The 24,455-nt window shown below is 41.8% G+C and overlaps 1 protein-coding gene across 1 annotated transcript in view; it reads right to left on the minus strand.

The window, feature by feature from the left end:
* Positions 1–8,162: 8,162 nt before the first annotated feature.
* The window catches only part of TDRP (testis development related protein), a 31,147-nt gene continuing 14,854 nt past the window's right edge, over positions 8,163–24,455 (minus strand). The window contains exons 3-4 of the mRNA XM_053380799.1: positions 12,110–12,213; positions 8,163–11,325 (exon numbers count right to left, since the gene is read on the minus strand). Coding sequence (XP_053236774.1) covers positions 10,980–11,325; positions 12,110–12,213 — 450 coding nt within the window. The 3' untranslated portion in view covers positions 8,163–10,979. The remainder of the gene's footprint in view (positions 11,326–12,109; positions 12,214–24,455) is intronic.

A 24,455-nucleotide genomic window follows, 5' to 3' on the forward strand; every position in this document is an offset into this window, starting at 1 on the left:
AAGCTCCAGAGCTCAAAAATATAGCAACCCTAATACAACAATTTTTCTTGATGAATGCTGACAATCTCTCAAAGGAAGAAAGAAGGGGACTGAGTGCCCATTAGCCCCCTCTGTCTGGCTCATTCCTGTTTCCCAGCAACTACAGTCATACTTGGCTATAGCAACGTGGAAGCAGGACTGTATGGTTGAGGGAAAAGATGGTGGAAACAAGTATATATTAACCCAGGCCTTTGGGCTTCTAGCATTCTGTTGTGTGACCTACCAGTGTCTAAAGATGAGAGGGAACTACTTATACTGTGAACCTGTTGCTTATCTCCAACATAAATGCTGCTTGCCTGATTTATGAGTTATTTTATTATTCCTGCAAGATACCTGGATTCAGGCTTTGTTTGCCCTCAGAAGGGAAAACATACCAAAGTTGAGGTTCTGCTGAGAGTAAAAATAGCAACCTTCAGTTATGCCTGGAAGGTGGTGTTAGGGCTTATCTTCTGAAATGTTGTCATCTGTCCTCCGTGCTCATGGTCTTCCTATCCCTGGAGGCCACAAAGGGTGCTGCTGACTTGGGTTGTGTTTGAGTTCAATTAGATTGTATTTTGGAGCAATCAGTTTCTAATGTTCTGGCCACAGTTATATGTATGTCTCCATCTTGTGAACTGCAAACGAAAGCCTGTAGGGAATGCTGGGAAGTGCTTGAAGCAGAGACAATAAAGAAACGAAGCACAGCTTGAGTTTCCCGGGTGACAGAAAAATGATGACAGCAATTGCCTAAGCAATTTTACCATGTGTGGATTTAACTTTCCCTTATAAGAAGTGTCTTACGTTGCAGCCTGGTCGGAAATAAAAGATGTTTCCCCACAACCCACATTGCCCTTAGATCAGGGGTCAGCAACCTTTTTCAGCTGTGGGCCAGGCCACCATCTCTCAGACCATGTGAGGGGCCGGACTATGTTTGGGGGAGGGAATGAATTCCTATGCCCCACAAATAACCCAGAGATGCATTTTAAATAAAATCACACATTCTACTCATGTAAAAACACCAGGCAGGCTCCACAAATAACCCAGAAATGCATTTTAAATAAAAGCACACATTCTACTCATGTAAAAACACGCTGATTCCTGGACCGTCTGCGGGCCAGATTGAGAAGGTGATTGGGCCACATCTGGCCCATGGGCCTTAGGTTGCCTACCCCTACCTTAGATCAACAAGGTGCTATACCTTAAAGTATAAAATGCAGGTCTTGTTTTCAGGCTTAAAATATGAATAATCCAAGGTGCAAACTGATTGCAAACTGGAGCAGTCAAGGGCAGTGGAAGGAGGTGGAAGTTAAATCAAAGGTAGTCTATGTGGTGCTGTCCAGATTTTGTTGAACTCCAACTCTCATCTGTCCTAGCCAGCATTGTTCATGGTGAGGGATGATGGGAGCTGGAATCCCAACAACATCCAGAAGCCAACAGGCTTGCTACTCCTGATAGAGCTAGGATAGGAAGCCTGTGCACACGACCCCCAGCATGGTTTGACAGCATCTCCATAATCAGTATCTATGGGTGGTGGGAATGGCTGTCCAACAAGATCTGGAGAATACTCAAGTGAAGAAGCAAGCTTTAGCATGGCCTTAACCACAGTCTTGTTTGTTTGTTTTGGCAAGGTCCTGAAAAATGGATTTTGATTAACTCCAAGTTAAGATGTGTCTAATAATGGCTCTGAGGACCAATAGTTTCTCATATGTCTAGGAGAAACTACTTTGGAAGCCTAGAGTGTAGGTACTCTTTACAAAATAAAAGGACATTGGGGCAAAGTTTTGGCATGGTTTGAGATGACTGGAGAGAAGGCAAGCCTGGACAACAAAGTGTACACTTGACTTGTTTTTATTTATGGCACATTCCCTCTTTTATGTGGAATGTTGAAGGTATGGGAACAAAAGCCTACATCATTGCATCTGGGTTTCTGCTGTTGAGTTGGTGGCCACATTTACAAGTCACAATCAGAAGCCTGGTTACGTCCAGACCTGGGATCATAGGTTTTCCTCTGAAATAAGCCACAAATGCTAGCCACCTTTTTAAACCACGGTTGGTTTACAGAGTATGGCTTATTGGGAAGCAAGAAACCATGATCCCTAGTTTGGTTGTAACTAGAAGCAAAGCTTAACTGCACCTTCCTGGTTTGTTTCTCTTGATTGTTCCAGGGCAGGAGCATAGTAGGAGTGATCAGGTAGCATGTATCACTCAAAAAGTAATGTGCAAGCTAAGAACCATGGTTTATCATGATGTATGCATGTGGTAATGTTGTGTTTCTGAGTCTATATAAATCTAAATCTATTTGGTGCATCTGGTGCAGTATTGTTTCTTGAGACTGGCTGTGGTTTCTATATGGCAGACGGTTTTGAACCTTACAGTATACATAATATGCATGCAAACTCTGCTAGGTCTATCACAAAGCTGTGGGCCTTCCAATAGTAGGGATGATACTCATTTTTCTAGCAAATGAAGTCAGCTAGTCTGTACTATCTGTAGTGGTTGAAAGACTGGGGTGGAGAAGGGTGGAAACTGGAGCGATTTTTCCCCCACAGTAAAGATATTAATGCACCCTTCTTAGGTTGTTTTTTTTTTTAAAGGTCTTCAGAGGTGTGCCCTCTGGACCTGGTACAATGAAGGCATGAGTGAACAGAGTTGGATGACTCATGTGCACATGACTTCCAGCAATTGTGCCAAAGTTCCTGCAGCAATAATGTCCATTTCCTACCATGTTTGGTAAGAAGAGAAAGAAGGAAAGAGATGCTCTTCCAGTGGCCTTGGAATAACCAGAGGACTGTGTGGGAGTAATTAACACTGAAAAGTTGGGCTTGAACTGCTCTGGTAGGATGTTGTAGTTGCTCAGATCACAGTCAGTTAATGTTGGAGAATTTCCATCATTTCCAATGGGATTTCCCTACATTGAGAAGAGAAGATGCTGAAACCTCTCTTCCAGCCCGAGTTTTTCTTTTCTTTTAAAGCCCCTCTTATTCACATGGGGATTAATTCCAGTCTTGGGACCACCCACAGGAGACAATATTTATTACATCATTTTTTATTATTTATTACATTTATTATTTACTACATTTGTATACTACCTTTATAGTCCAAGGATCTCAAGATGGCATACATGGTGTACAAGGTGGCGTAAACTACTTTAAAATAGTTTGGGTAAGGAGGGGGATTTGAGCACCTTCCTATCGGCGCCTAACACTCGTTAAATGGCAGCCCAAGCCTACCCCATCTCCTTTATAGAGATTCTCTGGCAGACCAGATTCTGATGTATGAGCCAATGGCTCCAGATTAACCTAGCTGAAATGTGTTCCACTGATTTCAGTGGGTCCCAATATATCATATCTTTGAAATCAGTGGGAGCCACTCATGTCAATTGGACTTAAGTTCAGTTAACAGGGTTGACTTTTTAAGTCATTATGTGAGTGGAATGACTTCTCCTGAACATTCTGCCCCGCAAATTTGCTCTTGGGGGTGAAGGAAACCCTGGAGCATATTTGCTGTGTGTGTGCACGCGCATGCGCAGGCACATATGCGTGGTGGCGTAGGAGAGGAAGTTCCACTGCACAAACAGAAGTCGTTCCACTTGCACAATGACTTACTTGGAGCCAACCCACTGTCTCGTTTTGGTCCTGGGAACTAGGCTTCAGAGTCTTTTTCTGAAAACCCCCGTGCTGCAGGAGTCAAACGACTGGGGTTAGTTAAACAGGATGGCCTTAGGTGGGTGAAATTTCTTGGGGGCATCTGAATGAGGTGACTTCAGTCTGAAACAGAAGGCTGAGCTCAGTTGACTGCCGCCCCCCTCTAGCCTGGCATTTCTTCTCTCTCCTCTGCGAAGCCAATCAAAGTTCTCAAGGACAAACTCATAAAAAAAAAAACCCACCAGCAAATGGAAAGGAGGCTTTTATGCTCACCTAGAATTGACCCTGGCTCAAGTCCCAATACACAGCTGGGAACAGTAAGAATAAAATAGTAACAGGGCATGTTTGACAATGCCACAACCTCGTCCCGCGGATCTGAATAGTTTTTACATTTCTTAGGAGCGGCAGCTGATTTATTTTATATGAAATCTATTTACACTAGGAATGTTAATTACTCTGCTGTTGAGGCGGGGAAATGGAAAAAAATAAATCTTCCGTAGGGCTGTTTCGAGCTGAAGGGAATCAACCCATAGATCTTTATCAAACAATAGCTTGCTTCCTAATGGGAAGCGAAGGCTGATTTGTTTTCCTTCTTGTTTACAGCTGCCATATGCTGTACTGCCAAGTCATTATCATGAGTCTGTTGTTTACCTTAAACAGAGTGTACAGCAGGCGAAAAGTGAGGAGGGTCGAGGTCCTTGAGCAGCAGGGGGCGGATAAAGAAAATCGGAGATCAGTAGAAGGTCTTTGTTTAACTTTTCTTCTTGTTGTTCACAGAAAATGGGTCACAAGGTAATGTTTTCTCTCTGGGTTTATATGGTCATTTCCCTTCCCTCTGCAAACTGCCCCTGGGTACACAATCATGTAGTGAATTTCCCCACATCTCACCAAGGTATATTCTGCTGTGGTTTTTTGTGGGGGGAAATCAGACAGCTCTAAAAAGGGCTGGTCCAATTGTTTAAACATGTTTCAAAAGGGAGTTTGCATGCAAAGGAGGGGAAAATAGGGTTGGTTATAACATACACAGTACAAAATACCATTGTGAAATCTTTCTGGAGATCATTTAAAGAGGGTTTCTTTCTCAAGAAGCCTATTTATGGCATTCTGGTATCTTCTGAGATACACCGAATAGCCGAGGGCTGCAGTTTAATCCATAACGGTTGGTCAAAGAGCAGTTCGGTTTAGCAACACCCCAAGCAGAAACAAGTGTAGCACCTTTGTGATTGGCATCTTCCTGCAGTGCCAAGGAAATCTTCCTGCAAAGAAACCCGGTGGCAAAAGGCTGTGTGCATGATATACCTTTAAAGTATGCTAGAAGGACATTTCCCACCTCAAATAATTATCTGCGTATTGTAGGTTGTTAAGGGTTGCTTGGAATTGGAATTCTGAGGGGTTAATTACAGTGCCCAGAACTCTTTGAGGGGAAAAATATGCTTTGTGTTTATGCAGCTCTGGTTTGTAGTTTTGTGCTCATGGGTACAGTAGTCAGCATTGCTTAGTTTAAGGGAAATAATTTAATTATTAGTAAGGTTCTCAGTGGCTGCCACACCAGCTCTCTGTCTTTGATTTTCTTGTTTTTTATAGAGTCCAGGCGATGAAGAAATTGTCAAATTGTCACAGTCCTGTGTTTTTATTTGTCATCCTAGGTTTTTTCCAGGCCTGTTCATGTTGACTCTTTTGGCGGGCGGGACATTATACTTTTGCAAACAATTGTAGCACCAGCTTGTCTGTTGTGGAAAAATCTCTCTTTCTCGAAAAGGAAGCAGTAAAACAGGCAGGAACTGCAACATTAAGCTTTTAATTAAGTAGTGGAATGGGCAGGGAGTCAACATTTTGGGTGGATTTCAGTGCTGCCCATGTTTGAGTTCGAGGCAATGGGACTTTTCCTTTCTCTCCTTCATCTGCAATCCCACGTGCACCCCAAATATTTGCTCTGGAAGTTTGGGAGATGCTTGCCTTGACATAATGGATCTGTCAGCCTTTAAGGTGCCACAGATCTCTATTTGCATACATAGTCATGAAGCAACCATCAGTCTCTGGTTTATTTTCGATATTTATGCAAACCCCCATAGTGGTGACTCCAGAGCAGGTTTCAGACAAGCTGCCCAGTAGCTATTGCATTGTACAAAAGAACGAAGTAGCCAGGGATAACATCGCAGCTCCCTGGTGGGGATTTTTGACTTCTAATGCTAAGGGAAGCAAAACCCTTCACAATATGGCTGGCTGAGATAAATGGCCACTTGCTGCTATGTGCAAAGGGGAGGCATAACCACACTGCGCCTTGACCAGTATTTACATAAGATTCCCATCAAAGCCAAACAAGAAATAAATACCACCAGCAAGGTTTTCCGCCCTTCTTGAACAGAGACAGATACCAGAGAAAGTTATGACCATCTTTCAGAACATCTTTCAGAACTGATAAATGTTTTTAATCATATTTTTTTAAAGCTGTGAGCTATGTGACTTTTTAAAGTACCCTGCGCCGTAAGCAGGGTACAGCTATGGACCCCAGTATCTGTTGGACTTCTTGTACTGAACCTCTTCCTGTTCACATCAAAAGAGGCTGTTCTCTTATTTGTGCCAGTGTGAATGGGGAGAGAGTATTTTTCAGGGTGGCACCTTCTGCAGTGCTTTTGCTAGGGAGACTTTGTTCGGTGCTTTTCTTGATGTGATTTCAACATCGGACAAATACCTTTCCCCCCAGTCTTTTTAATCTTGTAAGCGGAAGAGGGTAGTGTATTTTATTGTGCCTTTATCTACTATGTCTTACAGCTATTTTCAAATTAGTGTGGTTTATTGTGTTTGTTATGTGTATCATTTTTTCATGTAAGTGAAAGGCTGAAGGCAAAGAATAAATGTAGAAAATAAGCAGCAAGTGATCTGTAGTTTTCTTCCAAAATGCTCTGTTAAACTAATCCGCATTTGCCAGAGGTCATTTAAAAGCCCATGGCTTACTCAAACACTTATGCATTGTTGCAGCTGAGTATTTGAGATTGGAGTACCTAAACCTATGGTAACCACAGGGGAAGTAATACCCTGGACCTTTGTTCTTTTTGCAGATGTGGAAACTCTAGGACCATGAAACTGACTTCTATAGCTCTATTGTGAAATCAAACAAATTGACCAATGGCACTTTGAGAAGTATGGCAGTCAGAGGGGCGGGCAGGATCTCAGTGACTAATACAGACAGGTTTTCCTGTCTTAAGAGAAATAGATTTAATTGAAATAATTAAACAGCTTGGTTTCAACTTTTTTTTTAATTCATCTGTGAAAATACTATATTTGAAGTGAAACTAATAAAATACCAGAGAAACTGTGAGCATTGTGACTTGTTACAGCCACATAAAGCGTTTTCACCTTCATGGAGTTCAAGCCAAGATTTATGCTTATGTGCAGCGAAAAGGCAATATAAACATTTAAATCATTACATATGTGCAATCTTGGAATACAATCGTAATGGTGTCTTTAAAACTAGTGGACATAAAATCAAATGTTTACAAAGCAAAGAAGGATATATGCCTTTTTTAAAAAAGGGAAGGTCCACAAACATCTACATCGTGGATATTTTAAAAGAATTGAAAGAATAAAAATCTGCCCAACACATAAAATACCACAAAAGAGTAATCTCATTTCAAACAAATAATCCTACAAAAGCACAACCATAAATTACATTAAAATTTAACCACTGCCCTTAAAATTAAAGAATGATGCTTTAGGAAAATATGAGCATGATCCAGCCAAACTGAAGGACACTTGCATCTCACTGATTTCAGTGAGAGAGAAACACATTAAATAGCATGGAAATCAATGAGGTATGAAAGTACAGAACTTTTGTTGGATTGTGTCCCATTTTTACAAAAGCTTAAAAGCTTAAAAATCAGATGATACTTTATGTATCTCAGATTCCCGCTTGAGGCCTGATCCTGTGGGCCTGCCACCCACCTCCAGAGCACACAGACCAAGAAGGAAACATCTCCCCTCACATCAGTGCTTGGGGCAGGATCAAGCTCAGCAGCAGGCTGCTAGTGCTTCCTTCAGAGCTCCTGCTGTTCATGGCAGCATAGGTTGTGGTGGAAAGGTAGAAAAGCAGGGCTAGGCACACCTTGCGGTCTGCTGGCCTTGTAGAAGCTAAAGCAAAGGCTTGCCTGTCATGTGACTGAGAGGAGCAACGGGAACTGTTTTCTGAGAAGTGGGTCAGAATCTGTGCATAAGCTCGCACTGCGTCAGCACAAATGAGACTATTTAACAGCTTAAGCCAACACACAGGATCTAGAGTGATGGATGTTTCTTTGTCTTCATTGGTATCTAAATGCAGCACAAATGTGTGAACATTTCTTTCATGTGGAATCATCACGAACATGTCACCAAGGTAAAGTACAGGCACTTGACAGTATAATGTGCAAGGCATAACCCCTACCTATCACAGTATAAGGAAGCTTCCACAGGTGGTGAACACTGAGCTTCTAACCACCTTTGCCCCATCGTTCCTGGGTTTTTCCCCCAAGAAAGAGCTCAGTGCCAACGTCCCGCAATTCAGTTCCTGCTGTATGAAGGCCCTCCAAAGGACTGTAAACTATAGAAATCTTTGCATAAAGAAAATGGCTATATTCTGCAATTATATCTAAGACATAAAATTCAGAACATGGTCTAGCCAAAGTCAAGCAGTGTTAAGTCTTACTTATTTCTATGTGTGAAAGTTAAACATGCATTTCACTTTTCCATTCAACCGAATGAGACTTACAAGCGTCAGCTTTGACTGGTTTGCATCCTCTGCTTTTAGCTTGCCTAAACAAATCTGCATTTTTCAATACAGGTTCAGTTGTGTGACAGCTGAAAATCCCAACCCTACAAAGCACAATATTGTATTGCCATAGCAAGCGGGTACAGTTTGGTGTTGGAAAGGATATAAGCTTTTTGTGGCCTCCTGCCAAAATAGCACAAATGCTATTGGCTTCAAATACATTTCCGGGGGGGGGGGGGGGAGAGCAAGAAGAGTTGGACTAATAGTGCAATTCCAAGCTGCAGGCTACTTGAACAGAACAGGAGGACAGCTCTTGTTCCACAAGCACTCTCTAGCTGTGACAGACGAGTCCACAGAATCCTGCAACCTGCACAAGAGTAGTGTAAAATCTTTGGGTTGTATCCACCAGTGACAGAAACTTTACCATCAGCTGTTGTCACTGGGTGACAACTTTTTATGTGGAATGGGCTATTAAATTATGAAAACATAAAATGGATAGTCTGCATAGTTATAAAACATTTCATTTTGTTTAAAAATTGCTGATCTCACTGGAAGCAAATCTTGAATTTTTTAAAGGTGTCCATATTGCTGAATAAGGTATTACACAAGCTGTGGTACATAGGCTCAGCATCAGTGTCAAGTAAAGATTCATAATTTGGGAGAAATAGGTAAGTCTAGCATCTTGGATTGATATTCGTTTTACAGAGTATTAAACAAGTGTTCACAAGGAACAAGGAAGTAATTAAAAGGTTTGAGCATTTATGATGCAGTATTATAGAACAAGGCACTTTTAACATGGTTTTTTTCATATTCAGATCAGTAATAGTGGCAGCTAGACGAACAGATGGCTCTCTGGTGACTCCTGTCTACTATTTTTCCTCTTTTACTGACAATTTGCTACTTTCATCCAAGTAGTGTCAGGGCTAAGACTTCCTTTTGCAAGAACTGAAGAACTGGGCAAAATCATTCTGAGCCAGTTAGATCTCCAGCCATTGAAGAAAGTTGTACGCAGAGCCAAGTCATAAGAAATGAAAGTTGTGGTGCTCGGTTATTCTGACCATTAACAATTTGTCTTCTATGCAGCAGATTATCTTGTATCATATAGCTAAATGTTAGAATTTGGCTATCACAGATGCAAAAATGGCACACATGTAACACATATGTGTATATCTTATGTTATGATTGAAAGGAGACGTTAAATTGATGTATTGGACTTCTTCTGTCACAGTGGTGCGAGTACACTGAATTACAGTGCCTTTATGTCACTCCAATCTCATAAATTGGACAATTTTAAATAAAATGGATAGGTGAAAGTACTCGGGGGTGTGAGATACCCTAAACTTTACCTATAGTACATTTCCAACTTCCCATGTGCACTATAATGCATAGCTCTTTGTTATTAATAAAAAAGTAGCAGCAACCAGTAAGACTAAACCTCACAACAGCAAATACACATACTTAAATAACCCTTGTACATAGCAGAGACAGAGCATTAACTACTGTCATTCTGTAAATGCCAAGAGAACATCAAACACGTCCTGCAAAAGAGCAACATGGAATCATAGTTTGAGGGAATGGGGACAGAAGGAAAAAAGCAATGATAACCCTTCAAACAGATAGTTTTCTGACAATTGGGCCTGATTCCTACATTTCCTAAATGATATAGTAGATGCTGACAGCACTCATGGTCATAAGGGTAGGCTCCCTACTGCATTGGTAATGCACACAGAGACCCATTTCAGACTGTACTAGTATAGAAAGTACCTGTGTGACCTAGGTTATTGAGGCGATGGGCCCTTTTGTATGTTGTTACTGCAATGTGAAGCCCAAGCATATAAAAGCTACTTTTGTTGCCTGCTACAGCACTTAGGGAATACATAAATCAGATCTTAGCGGTCACCTCATTCATCTGTGGTTATGTGGTTTGGGATGATTGCAAACCTGTTTTAGCCGTATTATTGATTAATCAACATAATACAAGGACGCCTGAAATTCATCAGCGAAGATTTTGTAACGGAAGAAGAAACACGTATGTGTTGGGTTCTTACAAGTCATGTGCAATTCAGGACTTTAGGGGAAATGCAGGATCTTCGACGTTCCAGCCTGAGAATCATGTGTTCATGTTCAGGACAAAGAAAGCAATGTATCAAGCTGAAACAATGCAGTGTCAAACGGCAAATCAGCACTTTTACACAACAGGGTCAGCATTCAAAATATAGATCTTTGATGTCTGAAAACTAGGAAAGAGAGAACTTCAAACTAGAGAAGTTCTTATGTAAGGCAGTCAAATATTCAACCAGTGTATACATTCATTAAATTGTGGGGGTTTTGTTTTTTAAAAAAGCGAGCCAAGGTGCTATAGAATATGTGGGAAATATAGGCACAAAGTAGGTGCTCGACTTCATTCAATATGGAAAACGGAAGAACTAAGAAACATAGGATAAGGTGAGCAGATGGTTGGACAATTTGAATACTCTTCTGTAAAGGTGCAATATTAAGCAGTTTTGATTTTGGTTTGAAGATATACATAACCATGTCGCTTATCATCACTTATAGAACATTTCACATTTTGTATGTCATTCTAGTTCTTCCCAGTTATCAGTAAGGTTGCCTTTGCTTTGTCGCCTTATGCTAACCAACCTTCCAGCTGATCTGATGCTCCATCTTGATGTATTTCCTGAGCTTGCCAGGTTGGTGTATTTTGTGGAGCCTTTGGTTTCGTCTTCCCAACCTGACCAAGATGGATAGTCACTCAGAGTACTTCCAGTGTCGCTGAGGTTATCACTGGCAGGGATCTGTGGTGGCTCCCATCCTTCAATTTCGTCTGGCTTCCTGGACTGGATGTTCTGTTTTATCACCAAACTGTCCCAAAATCCAGCTTTCTTTTCGGATTTCACATCCTCTTTTAATTTTAAGCTTGTTCTAAGGAACAATAAAAAATTTTTTTATTGGAACACATTTGTGGGGAAGAAAGTTTGACATATTTACTTTTAAGACAGAGGAAGACCAGAACAATTTTGTCGTTATCCTTGAATAACTGATCAAGTCTCACTAGAAATGTATTTTTATTTAAACATTTTATTTTCTACTCTAGAAAAATGGCTAAACAGAGAATAAAATAATACAGAATTTATCAGAACAGAATACATTATTATGTATTAAACTTGTATCCTACCCTTTCTCCCAAAGGAGAAAGAGAAGCTGTAGATTCCTATGTGCAACCAGCATAAGTCTTACAAGGAATAGTGTTGATGATCTGTGTATGAAAGGTAAGGTAGGCAATGCACATGTGTCTGTCATTTTGGGCTTATCTGCTCCTCTATTTGATACCATAATGAGCATATTGTTTCAATTGAAACTTACAGAATTTGCATCAGATGGTTGAAAGACAAAGACTGACTTGTGCTGATGGCCCTCAAAGAAGATTATGTACTTTGCTTCCACCCAACTGTCTTTAAAAAATCCCACTGCACTTCAGTAGATTGTCTACAATAACTGCTTTTTCTGCCCCATGTGGATCCTTAACTTAAACAGAATCTTACAAGCTGAAAAATAATATGTGACGTAAGAACTCTCTTGCCTTCTAAACTTTAAATTGTTTTTTTTACCTGATTATCTTGATTCTAGCCTTAACACCTCTAGCAGCCTTGGTACTTCCATAATTTACTCCATATTTATATCACTTCCCACTCCCCATTATACATACCCTTTAGATTTTGGAGATTTACATCCTGTAAGTAACTGTTGTTCATCATCCTTATTAAATATGGATGTTACTTCCTTCCAACCACGAAAACCTGCTCCTTGAACCTAAAAACGAGAGTTTTACAAATTAATTTAATGTATGCAAAATATAAGGTAGGTAAAGGTAAAATTTAATGTATGCAAAATATAAGGTAGGTAAAGGACCCCTGGACAGTTGAGTCCAGTCAAAGGCAACTATGGGGTGCGGTGCTCATCTCGCTTCAGGCTGAGGGAGCCGGTGTTTGTCTGCAGACAGCTTTCTGGGTTATGTGGCCAACATGACTAAACCGCTTCTGGCACAATGGAACACCGTGGCGGAAGCCAGAGCGCATGGAAATGCCATTTACAATATACAACACCGCTGTAGAAAATGGCACATTAAACCATAGTTAAAAATAAATTATGGTTTAATGCATACGTACAGTATACTAGTACGTGCTGCTGAAAAGTTTTTGCTTCGTTCCTCCCACAATCCTGGCAGAACAATAATGTCAGCATGTTAGATCTCTAAAGTAACTTTGCATTAAAACTGAACAACTGCCAAACATGAACCCTCATTAGGATTCCTGCTCTCAAAGGGGATTTTTGTCTATTCTCTCTGCTCCACCAATTGTGACCCAGGGAGAATGCAAGAGAGCCTTGGCTACTAACTCAAATGATCGGACTTTGAAATGTTAAATATGCGTGTTTAACTCTCCAACACTAATCAGGAATTAGCTATGAATATTTTTGATTCATTTCTTTGCCTTAAAGAATTATGTCTTCATTTTGATCCATAATGTGGATATTTAAATGCATAGTTCCAAAATCCACATTAGGTTAATACACGTATCAGACCAACCAAGATGTCACAGAATAATGTAGAAGTTTTTGAGTTCTTGATAACTCTTTATCAGGATAGCTGGCAAAATAAAGCAGGGAAGGGGAGGGAGAAAACCTCTGGTGTTGAAAGCATGGAGGCTGCATTTAGTTGCAGTCTTAAAATGGAAGGTGGGAGGTAGGAGACATTTAAATTAGGCTCTTCTAGTTGGTATGTAGGTTTCAGGTTGCACCTATGACTACTGGAATGAAGAAATTACATCAGCTGCTCCTCCATTTTTTAAAGTAAAAAAAATAAAAACCCACCTGTTAACCAAATGTTTAAAAGTTTCTTACTGAGTTAAAGCCTATTGCCACTCATTTGCTAATCTGTCCACCGATATTATCAGGTTGGAAGTGTTGTTATAAAAGAAGGCTATAGAATGCTGCCTACTGTAATGAAACCAAGGAATTCTCAATTGTCTTTAGAGCTGATCACCTTTGCTGATAAGAGAACTCGCTTGAGGTAGTGGAAATTACCAGATTATTTTACAATAAGAAAGCTTTTACAGTGGGATGGGTTCCTTTTTTGTTTGGTCTAGAAGACAGTATGACAGAGGAGCCTGAGAGAATAGCCATTCCAGATTCCCAGCTTTCTTTTTTTAAAAAAAATAGGAAGTCTCTAGCCCTTGTAGAACCCAAGGTGCAAAGCAAAATGGGCCTAACCTGTTCGTGAGTTCTGAGAGAAATCAGCTGGCTCCCACATTTCAGTCTTTATAGCCAATGAATAGTCACAGCAATCACTGATATTTGGAGAAATATTGTGGCACATTTCAAAAATGCTACCACCCTGTATGGAGCACTGAGACCTTTTTGCTTGCCCTGATTATGGCTAGAGTATGAAAGCATCTTTTCACTGTACTTGGCTTACCTTGCAACATAGCCTCCTGGAGTAGGCCAGCTAGGGCTCTTGATGCATGCCTTAAATTAACTACAGAATCCATTCTTGCTGTTCTGCAATCCATTCCATGCAGTGGCATGAATTTTCTGGGGGGGGAACCACTTGGTTCTGTTCACCCCTACTTGGCTGATGACATAAAACATCAAATTTGTTGCCTTTACGGCTAAGGTTACTGAATGCACACTGAAATTCAGCTCAAGCTTGGTTGCCTTCTACACTGAGGCAAATGGGGCATACCAAGAGGTTCCTCTGCTGTGAACTATTAACAGGAAGCAACCAATTGGGTGTGCAACCAAACCGTGTGTGTGGTATGCTGCTGTGCAGGATTTAAGTAGCTCCATTCTACCAGCATTCTTTGTCCATTAAGTACACTCAGTCTTTATGGGTCTGCTTAGCTTGGGGGAGGGGCATGCTCTAAAGATATTTTTTACTTCCGCAAACCTCAAGGTTCCCCCATGCTTGTTGATACCTTACTCTAGCATATAGGTTGTGCTGTTTTAAACATGTTGCCATGTGGGGTGCTCCTTCTACTGTTCCAAGTCAGCCATCCATACTCCCATTCCATTCTACTGTCACCTGTCCTTGCCAAAGAGTCAACATCCATGGCCACTTTTAGGAACTGCTGAGCACTGCCCCATGAGATGAGCCACGTAACTGCAGCCTCTCAAGTAGGAACTTTCCAGTTCTGGTCTGGCTCTACCTGCTCAGGTTGGCCATTGTCTCCTGCAGGCTAGAAAGGTTTATAAAGAACTAGTCCCCCCCCCCAAGCTGGGCTTTGCTTAGAGCAACAAGGCGTTCATGAACTCTATCTGGTCTTGCTCCTTCATCCTGGCTCTAAGCTTGTTCTCCAGCCCTTCCACCTAGTTGCCTTAAGATCCTGATTGCCCTTTGGTTCTGGCTCCTAGTTCTCTGCTTCTGAGTCTCTTCAGACTGCTGCTCATGGCCCATTCAAACACTGTTCACCAACCTTTGGAGGGCTAGTGGACACATTTGAAATTTCCTGAGAGTGGTGCCAATGCCAGTTGCATAATTGCTGCCATGGGATTGTGGCATAACACATAATAGCTGCACATCTAAAAGAGCAGAGAAAGAGACAGGGCCACAAAAATGGTACTTGTATGCCCTACCACCATCAATGGGAGAAAGGAACAACTGCATTTGCTCACAGAGAGAAGCTATTTGCACCTCCCCTCTGTCCAGAATGGGGAAGGAAAGGTGCACATCCAATCCTGGAATTCAATGAAATGTGGCTATGTTTCAGGAATAGGGATGCAGTGTAGGAGATTACTAAACCAGTGTAAACGGGAACTGAGTAGGAAGAGCAAATAATATCCCATGCATTGTAGATTTCTAAGGGAATACTTAAATAATATGTGGGTGCTATTTAAGGAATTAACACGCACTCTCACGGGTGCTATTCTGGTGCCCCCTAGAGTACACTATGGGAGCCTTTTAAAATTCAAATGTAAAACTTAATTTAAATTAACTTATTTCCCCTGAATGTTCAAATAATTCAATGCTACACTATATAATTTCAGCCTTATGAAGCAATATCATCATTACTATTACTAGTAGTAGCAGAAGTAGTAGAAGTAGTAGAAGAGCAAGTATAATACATTATATTGTTTTCATGACTGATCTTTCACAAGTGTGCTTGAACTGATTGTGTAGTGAAAGTCTAACTGAAGATTCTTGAGAGGCCATTTTGTCTTCGTATTTTTCAACTTCACACAGCTTCTTGGAGCAGGTTTCTACACTTTCAGTAGCCAACTTCCCAGCTCCCCAAAATAATCTTCTGCCATCAAGTAATTGTAATTTAATGAGCACAGCTTGTGAAACAAGAAATATGAACAGCTATGTGTCACTGTTAAAGGAAAACAGATGAGGATGACAATTTTGATTCTACTCGTATCAGCAGTGAAATCAAGAGGCCCTGAATCATAAGGTACATCAGCTAAAAAAAAAAAAAAATCCAAATGCGCTGCTCAGGTTATATAACATGTGCATGACAAACCTTCCCTGAAAGCATTTTGTTCAAGATAGGAGAGGGAAACAGAGGTGACTGTCATTTGGAAGGAAAAGATCCCACACAAACAATGCAGTGAATCAAATAGTAAGATTGGGGAATATTGTGAAATGAAGAATATCAAATATAGGTCATTAATATTCAGAATATTACAGAAGAACATTTCAGACTAGAACTCTGGTATCTCCAAAGAAATAGGGTTGCAATGCGATCAGGGACGTCTTAAGCATATCCGGCGCCATGGTGCAAAGATCCCTCCAGTGCCCCCCCCCCCCGTTTGCCAGAGTTGTCAACCTTTTTTAAGGGGGGGGACCCCAAAGTTGTTGACTTTTTTTTAGGGAGCTGACACCAAGCTTACACATTAACTCTAACAACAAGCCCTTAGAACAAAATAAAATGAAAAGGCAAAAGAAAATCTAATGAAGTCCTCAATTCCAAAGCAAGACTCATTCAAGACTCATAAGTTCTTCTAATTCATCCTCATGATTCAGATCACCACATATCAAAAAGTTAAAGCAATCACCAGTTTGTTCTTTAAATAAATTGATGAAGACACAGAGAATGAAGTTCCCGGCCAATTTGTGTTTAAGTACAAAGCTGACGTTTTCAAATATTGTGGGGGTGGTGTAAAGCAGTGACATCCTGAACCTAAAAAGGACCCAAAACTTGGGTCACAAAGGCTGCAGCCCTAACTGCACTTACCTGCTGAATCTAATAGGACCTTAAAGCCCACTTTTTGTTGGAGGTTTGTTTTTAATCACTAACTGCATGGAGAACACGCTCTCAAGTCCATCCTTACCTCTGAACTGAGTCCTAATGGTAGTGTGCCCCTCCTCAGCTTTCCCCTCCCACCACCCCAAATCTGAATGTATCCCTCCTCCACCTTTTTCCTCGACGGAAGGGGTGGGGGGTGACGTTCTCGGTACGCCCCCTCCCTGCCTCCTGCGATGGGCAGCTCAAGGCTCGCTTGCCATGCAGGCGTCCTCAGCAGTCCCGCTACTGCTGCCGGGGGGGGGGCAGGAGGGAGAAGGGCACCACGTAGCTTTGTGCCACCGCTGCCTCCTCTCCCAGGCAGGAAGCGAGAGAGCGCGGCGGGCTGTAGGAAGAGCCGCTGCCGCCGCCCAGCATGCCCTCACAGCTGTTCCCGGTCAGTCTTGGACTCCCGCTGCTGGGCACCCCTGATGGGCAGGCACCGTGGTGCAGGGTGCATTAACCCTAATGGGTAAGACATCCCTGAATGCAATTTTTGTTGTGTTGATACAAGATCATTAGCTCAGAATAATTTATAGATGTTCTGAACACCAAATGCATAATGAAATCCTAGGAAGAACAGTCTGAATTCATGATGTGAAGCAACAATGAAAAATAAACAGATTTTCAACCTGCAAGCATCTAAAGGTGCTTCCTAGACTTAAGAAACTTCTTATTTAGTAATTAATTAAAAACTGGGGAAAGGAACTGAAGATCGTAATGGAACAAAAAACTGTACTCCCTCCATAACAGCCTATGAGTTTCAAACAGAGATACAGTGGTACATCAGGTTACAAACGCTTCGGGCATACAAACACTTCAGGCTACAAACTCTGCTAGCCCGGAAGTAGTACCCCGAGTTGCAAACTTTGCCCCAGGATGATTACGAAAATTGCACAGCGGTGGCGCGGCAGCAGTGGCAGGCTCCATTAGCGAACGTGCACCTCAGGTTAAGAACAGTTTCGGGTTAAGAACGGACCTCCTGAATGAATCAAGTTTGTAACCCAAGGTACCACTGTAATAGAATCCTAGTCTATTTTTCGTAAGGTTGCCATATGTGTTTCCAAAAGTAGAAAGCTTTTTTAAGATATGTTTTCTTAAAAAATTACTGCAAATATAAATCAGTTCTGTTAAGAATCATTTATCTCCATTTACATCACGTGCTCAGAATTCTATCTTTAAATTATTTATGATGGTTTAGAGACTCAAAGCCTTTTTGAAAACAGATACCGTATTTTTCGCCCTATAGGACGCACTTTTCCCCCTCCAAAAATGAAGGGGAAATCTGGGTGCATCCTATGGGGCGAATGCAGGCTTTCGCTGAAGCTTGGAGAGTGAGAGGGGTCGGTGCGCACCGACCCCTCTCTCTCTACAGGCTTCAGGAAGACATCCGCAGCCTAGGCAGCCCTGCGGGAGTTCCCGCAGGGCTGTCTAGGCTGCGGATAGTAGCCTGCTTCCCGGAGCACGGGGCGCGCTGAAAGCAGAGCGCCCAGCGCTTCGGGAACACATCCGCAGCCTAGGCAGCCCTGCGAGAGGTCCCGCAGGGATGTCTAGGCTGCGGATAGCAGCCTGCTTCCTGGAGCGTCGGGCGCCCTGAAAGCAAAGCGCCCGGCGCTTCGGGAACACATCCGCAGCCTAGGCAGCCCTGCGGGAGTTCCCCGCAGGGCTCCCCACGCTGCGGATAGCAGCCAGCTGCCCGACGGGCGGGGCGCCCTGAAGCAGAGCGCCCCTCACGCGGGGCAGACATCAGCCAGCCCCACAAGCTCGGGGGACAGCAGGGAGGCATAGTGCCGCCATCCCGCTGTTCCTCGACCTGGTTTGGTTTCCCCGACCAGCTGTTGGGGGGGGAAATAAAGGGGAAAAAATTCCTTTATTTCCCCCCCAAAAAACTAGGTGCATCCTATGGGACGGAGCGTCCTATGGGACGAAAAATACGGTACTCATTTTAGCTGATTAGATACAATGGAATGGAAATTCGACTAAAAATTGCTCCTGAAAAGAGATCCACGTACCAAAACAGGTTTCTTTTGAATGAAACTGCATATACAGAGCGAACATAAATCTGCATTACAATGGGCAGCTAGAGGCAGGGGCACCATCTCACCCTCAGGATTGTGGGTGCCCGCCGCTGTATCACAGACGTTCGATGTCACACACACTAGTGCATGTGATATCACACGCACGACACGCAACACTGCATTGCGTTTTTGGAGGGGGGGCTACGTGTAGGCATGTGCATGTGACGTCACACACCTGTGTTGCAGCTGCCGGTGGCATCTCTTCTTCCTTCTCTCCACAACCAGCGAGACACCCTTTTCTCTGGAGAGGGCTCAGACTCAGAGGCAGAGAGACTCTGCCCCCACATCTGAGCCTTCTTCCAGAAAAGGGTAACTCACTGGCTGGCTGTCGAGGGCAGCGGTGAACTGCTCTCTCGGAGGGAGTGCAGCAGAGGCTGGCTGGCTGCCTCTCTGATTGACCTTGGGGGTGCCCGGCCCCTACAATTATATTATTGTGGGTGTGCCCAAGCACTCACAGCCCACTGGATTTGGCTCCTATGGCTAGAGGCAAATCATCCAATGAGATCTCCGTTGCATCATACACTGCATGTATCTCTTGATAATGGCTAGTGTGCGTAAGTTGCCAATTATCATCCAGGCCCAATTCAAAGCACTAATCATATCCTAAAATCTTAAGCCACAAATAGCTGTATTCACACCTTTTCCCCTATTGTCCTCATCATATATTAAGATGTGCCACTCTGAGGTGCGTCATGCTTCAAAAGTATTCCCCTTCAAGCATCAGATGAAGATACATCTCTTTGCCCAGCCTTTATGAAAGGTGAAGTATGGTTATCCCTGTAAATATGTTGTTTGTAGTTCCCACTGCCAACTAACTCTCTTTCTCTCTCTCTCTGAAATTGTATAGCGATTTGTTTATTTTGATTTCAGCTGCCATACTATTTGGCTATAAATATGTGTGTGTGTATGCTTCCCTGGGACCTTTGGGTGAAGTATGGTTTATAAATACTATTAATTGGTCTGACTTTGTAAATATAGTAAAATCACAGACAACACAAAAGTAACAATTCTCAAGGATTTATTATCATATACTGCCAGTGATTTCAGCTACGTAATTTATTATTGTTGTAGGCCTATGTAAAATCTTGACTACAGTTTTAAATGAGCTAGAAAGTCTCATGGAACTAGATTTTACAAAGCCCCACCTTAAAGGGGTGGTATTAGGTTTTTACTCAGTCCTTGGGCTGAGCATAGCCTCTGGGGAGGGATGACAAAAATACTTAGTCCAGTTCACAATTACTAGTTTCCAGGGTTACAGCTTCCAGGAGAGGGTAGAAACAAAGTAGGCAATAGGCTGAACCTGTTAGATGACTGCCTTCCCAGAATATTGCTTCACACTGACATTCTTTCAAAGGTTGTCTAGCAGGGGGCTCATAATCTCTTGCAGAGTTACTCTGAGCTTGGTGGCCACTGTTGAACTAGGCGTTGAAGCAGCTTAAGGAAGAGCCACCTGCTCCTGTCCTACCCTCATCAGTTTGCAAAAGGAGAGAAGTTTTAACTGTGTTTATTTGGAAATCCTGCTCCTCCCCCCACCCTTCTGCCCTTGACACAGCTAATGCACGGTATTTGTTTGTGGCAGCCATACAATAAGACAGCCACGAAAGGCTAGCACAATTACCTTACTTCAAGGTGAACTAGTACAGAGCTGTTCCAAGCCTCGCCTTTCTTCAAGAATGGGAGATGTCACCTTGCGAAACACAGGGGCAACAATGTAGCCAGTGACGCTGCAATTATTATCTTATAAAGATGGACGGTATAGCTTAATGCACCAGCTAGCACTTTCAGATTCTGTATGTTAAGAATAAACATCTTTATAACCAGTATTTGGAAGTATTTACAGATGAATTTTGTACATCATGGGCCAAAATAGGCTTCAAAGTTGTTTAAAAACTGATTACACAAGCATTAAAATATAACTATTCATAATTAAAATGCACAATAAAAATCCAATTAAAAGAACCTAGTCATTAAAACAGAAGACTCAAGTTGGGAGATCAAGGGAAGGTCTGTCTAAACAGGTGGATCTTTAACAGTTGGCGGAATGTAAATACATTTGGGGCCTCCTATATTTCAGTGGCGACTGCATTCCATAACACTGGCACCACCAACGAATAGGTTGCCTCCACATCACCACAAGTCAGTTATCCTCAGGCCATAGCAAGACAAAAGGGGTTCTGTTTGATTATCTTAATGCTCCTATAGCGCAATGGAGGGGAACTAGTTTTTCAGGTAACCTAGTCCAGAGTTGTTTAAGGATTTATTTGTAAGCAGCAAGACCTTAAAATCAGCCTGTGAAGATCCCTTCCTATGAGTATGATCTGTGCCCCAAAAGGGATACCACCCACCACTCAGGTTGTGGCATTCTGAACCAGCTGCAACCTCCAAACTAACTTTTAGGGAAGCCCTACATAGAGCATGTTATAGTAGTCTAAACATGAGGTTAATAGTGCAGGTATCACAGTGGCTTAGCTATCCCTGTCTATGAAAGGGTGCAGTTGATGTACTAGCTGAAGCTGCTGACAGGCACTCTCTGCCATGGAGAGATAATATGGTAGTTATTCCAGATTAATGAATGTGAGTATAATGTTATGAAATTGTTGTTTATTATTACAAAAACTTCTATGGCATGATTCAACCGAAGTGTTTTTAAGTTGCTCTGGTGCTAATGAGAAAATTAAAGCATGCTTATGTCACTGCTATGGAAATCAATGGGCCTCACAATCCTTAACAGTTTTGAGCCCCTGCTGTGCACAGTTCTTGTTCATACGAAACCTAGATCAATTCTCTCTCTATTTCTAAAAAAATATTATCCTCTAAGCCTGAGCAATGTCGATTGGAGCTTCACTGAAGCCACATGAATAAAAAGACCACAAAAGCTAGTGTTATCCAGGGGTGCAAAAAGAGTAATTTCTCCCTCACTACAGCCATGTTGGAGTGCCTAATGTTTAATGTTTGGTTAGCTTAACAGAACTCCAATGGAAACAATGGACGGATCCTGAACTGCCTCTGTAATAGCCATTTGGCATGTACCGGAGCGTGCCTCCATTCTTTTATGTAACTCGAGCATAAGTTTTCAGTATTGTTCCTGGGATTGAAAAACAAATATTAAATAAATAATTATGGAAATACTAGTAAGAATCTTGTTCTATGGAGAAAAGAAAAACCACAACTGACAAGAGACTCTGTTATTATTGAACTAGGCCTGTTTTATCAAGGCTTAGTTTGGCTATAACAATGCAGAGCTGGAACTAGAGGCATTTCTTTCCCTTGATACCAAACTAAGGTAACAAAGACTTAGTAACAGTAAAGTTAAAGACTGTCAACTCTACAAGTGCAATATCGACAGGCTCTGAAGTGTTAGAATTGTGATGTGTTTCTGCTGTTTTAGATGTTACTCGTATGACTCTGGAATACACAGATTTATCACTTAATAGAATAGAATGTGTGCCTTTTTTTGCCTAGGGTTGTAGCTCTCCCAGATATATTCTAATAATGATATACTCAAACATAAAATGCTTTGGCATCAAATCCTTCTTTTCAACACAACCGTGCACCTGGACCAGCCTAGCAATGGCTGAATGTAAAAATCAATTTCTACTTTTCAACTGATTCCCATCCTCTTGGGTAGTGAAGTTGTCCTTCCTCCTTTCATCACTGGATAAATACAGAATTCATTTTTTCTGTGCCACAAAAGGAAACAGATATTTCAACTATTTCACCTCAGATTAACAATGCAATCACACATAGAGAGAAGTAAGTCTCACCGAGTTCAATGGAGCTCACTCCCAGGTAAGTGAGTATAGAATTGTAGCCCAAGGATCCTTGAAAACATACATTATTTTGGTAGAATTCCAGTAAGAAAAAGAGAAAGAGACAGACAGACAGACAGACAGACAGAGACTCATACTTAGTCTCCAACTGAAGTACTATTCCTAAATAAATCAATTCTTACCAGCATACTTAGGATTCAGCATTCACCGACGCCTAAGTACTGCAATGCTGCTCATTTCTCTCCTGAATACAAAACTCTTCTATTGTAGGTACTTTTACCTGTTACTAACAAACTCCTCCCCTCAACTACAACACTCTTTACCTTTAGTCTAGCATATCTTGTATAGCAATCCCTGCTGTGACCCCCCCCCAAAAAAAATCCCTCTTCTATTAAGCAGGTATGTGGATTATCTTGTTTCCTGGGAGCATGCCAGACTAAAATCTAGATCATGTCTGAGGAAATGTTTACAAGTCCTGGGCCACAACAAGGTGTCATATTTTTTCAGTGTCATAAGTTACAAGCTGCAAAACAAGAAGAAAGCTAGTATAATTTGATGTTGAAATGCCAGCAAAAGCATTCTGTAGAAAACAACAGGGAAAAAGAAGTAATACAAAACAAGGGGATGGGCAGACTTGCATACATGTTGCTGGTGAGAAAGTATTGCCTTCCTGGCTGAGGAAAGGGCTGTTACTAGGATAAGCCCTTCAAGCTTTCCTGACCTGGGACCCACCTCTAACCTAAACGTATATTTATAGACCCAAATTTGTGGCCCCAAATGTATTTGTGGACTTTTAATGTGTAATGCTTTTAATGTGTAATGCAGTCAGATAGGAAGGGTAAAATTTATTATTATTATTTATTATTATTAACCGTCTATTTGTATGGTGGCAGTACTGCTGTTGTGACCCACCTTAGATTAGGCTGTTAGTGAATCCCAATGCACCAACTGAAAACCATTGCTAGCCTGCCTTAATTCATCTGCATCAGACAGCCAATGGGTAACATGTGGCCAGATATCTCCTGTTCACTCATTCTCGCAGTCTGAATCTCAGACCTCAACTTAAACTCCACCTTACAGTGCGGTGTCCTTCAGGAGGAAACTCTAGATCACTGACTGCGTCCTGAGGTCAAGCACCAATGTGTCAGACATCGAGATCAGACTGCTTGGCCTAAGCTCTTCATTAATATTAAACCATTTGACAGGGTTTGAACATATTGCCACACTTGATTTACAGTGATTAGCTCATGAAGTCTGCCTTGAGATTCTGAGAAAGTTTCTTCTTAAGAAATGTTCTAGTCAGATCCCAGTCACACAAGTGCCATTTCTTACAATGAATAGGCTTCTTCTACCTACAAAAGGCAAACATGTGCTAGAGAAACAAACCATGTTTCACTGAGTAAGAATGAAACTCTGATATAGCTGCTGTGCCCCATATCCTCATACACAGAACGTGAACTTACATATTCTTTTTAAAGGTCCTTGGCCACTATTTGTGACACTGCAACCTTGGCATTATCAGCACCACACTCTAACCAACTGAGCCATCTTGTCAGGCAGTTTCCACACTAACTATCATGCTTCTCACAAAATCATGTCCATAGGTCTGGCACCTAAGAAAACTGCTTCAAGGAGAAGGCTTGACAATTCGCTAGGTTTAAGGTCTCTGGAAATGACAATATGTGTCCTCAAGACATTCCCATGAATAATGAATTGGTAAAAATCTGAGTCTTGTTTTAATCTAAGGGGGAAATTGGCAGCATTTCAGAATAATAACAGAATACAAACACCTAGAGGCCTCATTCAAACTTCAGAACAAAAGGAAAAGCACTACTTTGAGAACACCTAAGAATAACACATTTCAAAGGAATGCGTATAGAAGACAGGAAGTATGGAAGAATGGGAAACATTCCATATCCTTTTGT

The sequence above is a fragment of the Podarcis raffonei genome, chromosome 3 (assembly GCF_027172205.1).
Source record: "Podarcis raffonei isolate rPodRaf1 chromosome 3, rPodRaf1.pri, whole genome shotgun sequence".
In the NCBI taxonomy this organism is placed as follows: Eukaryota; Metazoa; Chordata; class Lepidosauria; order Squamata; family Lacertidae; genus Podarcis; species Podarcis raffonei.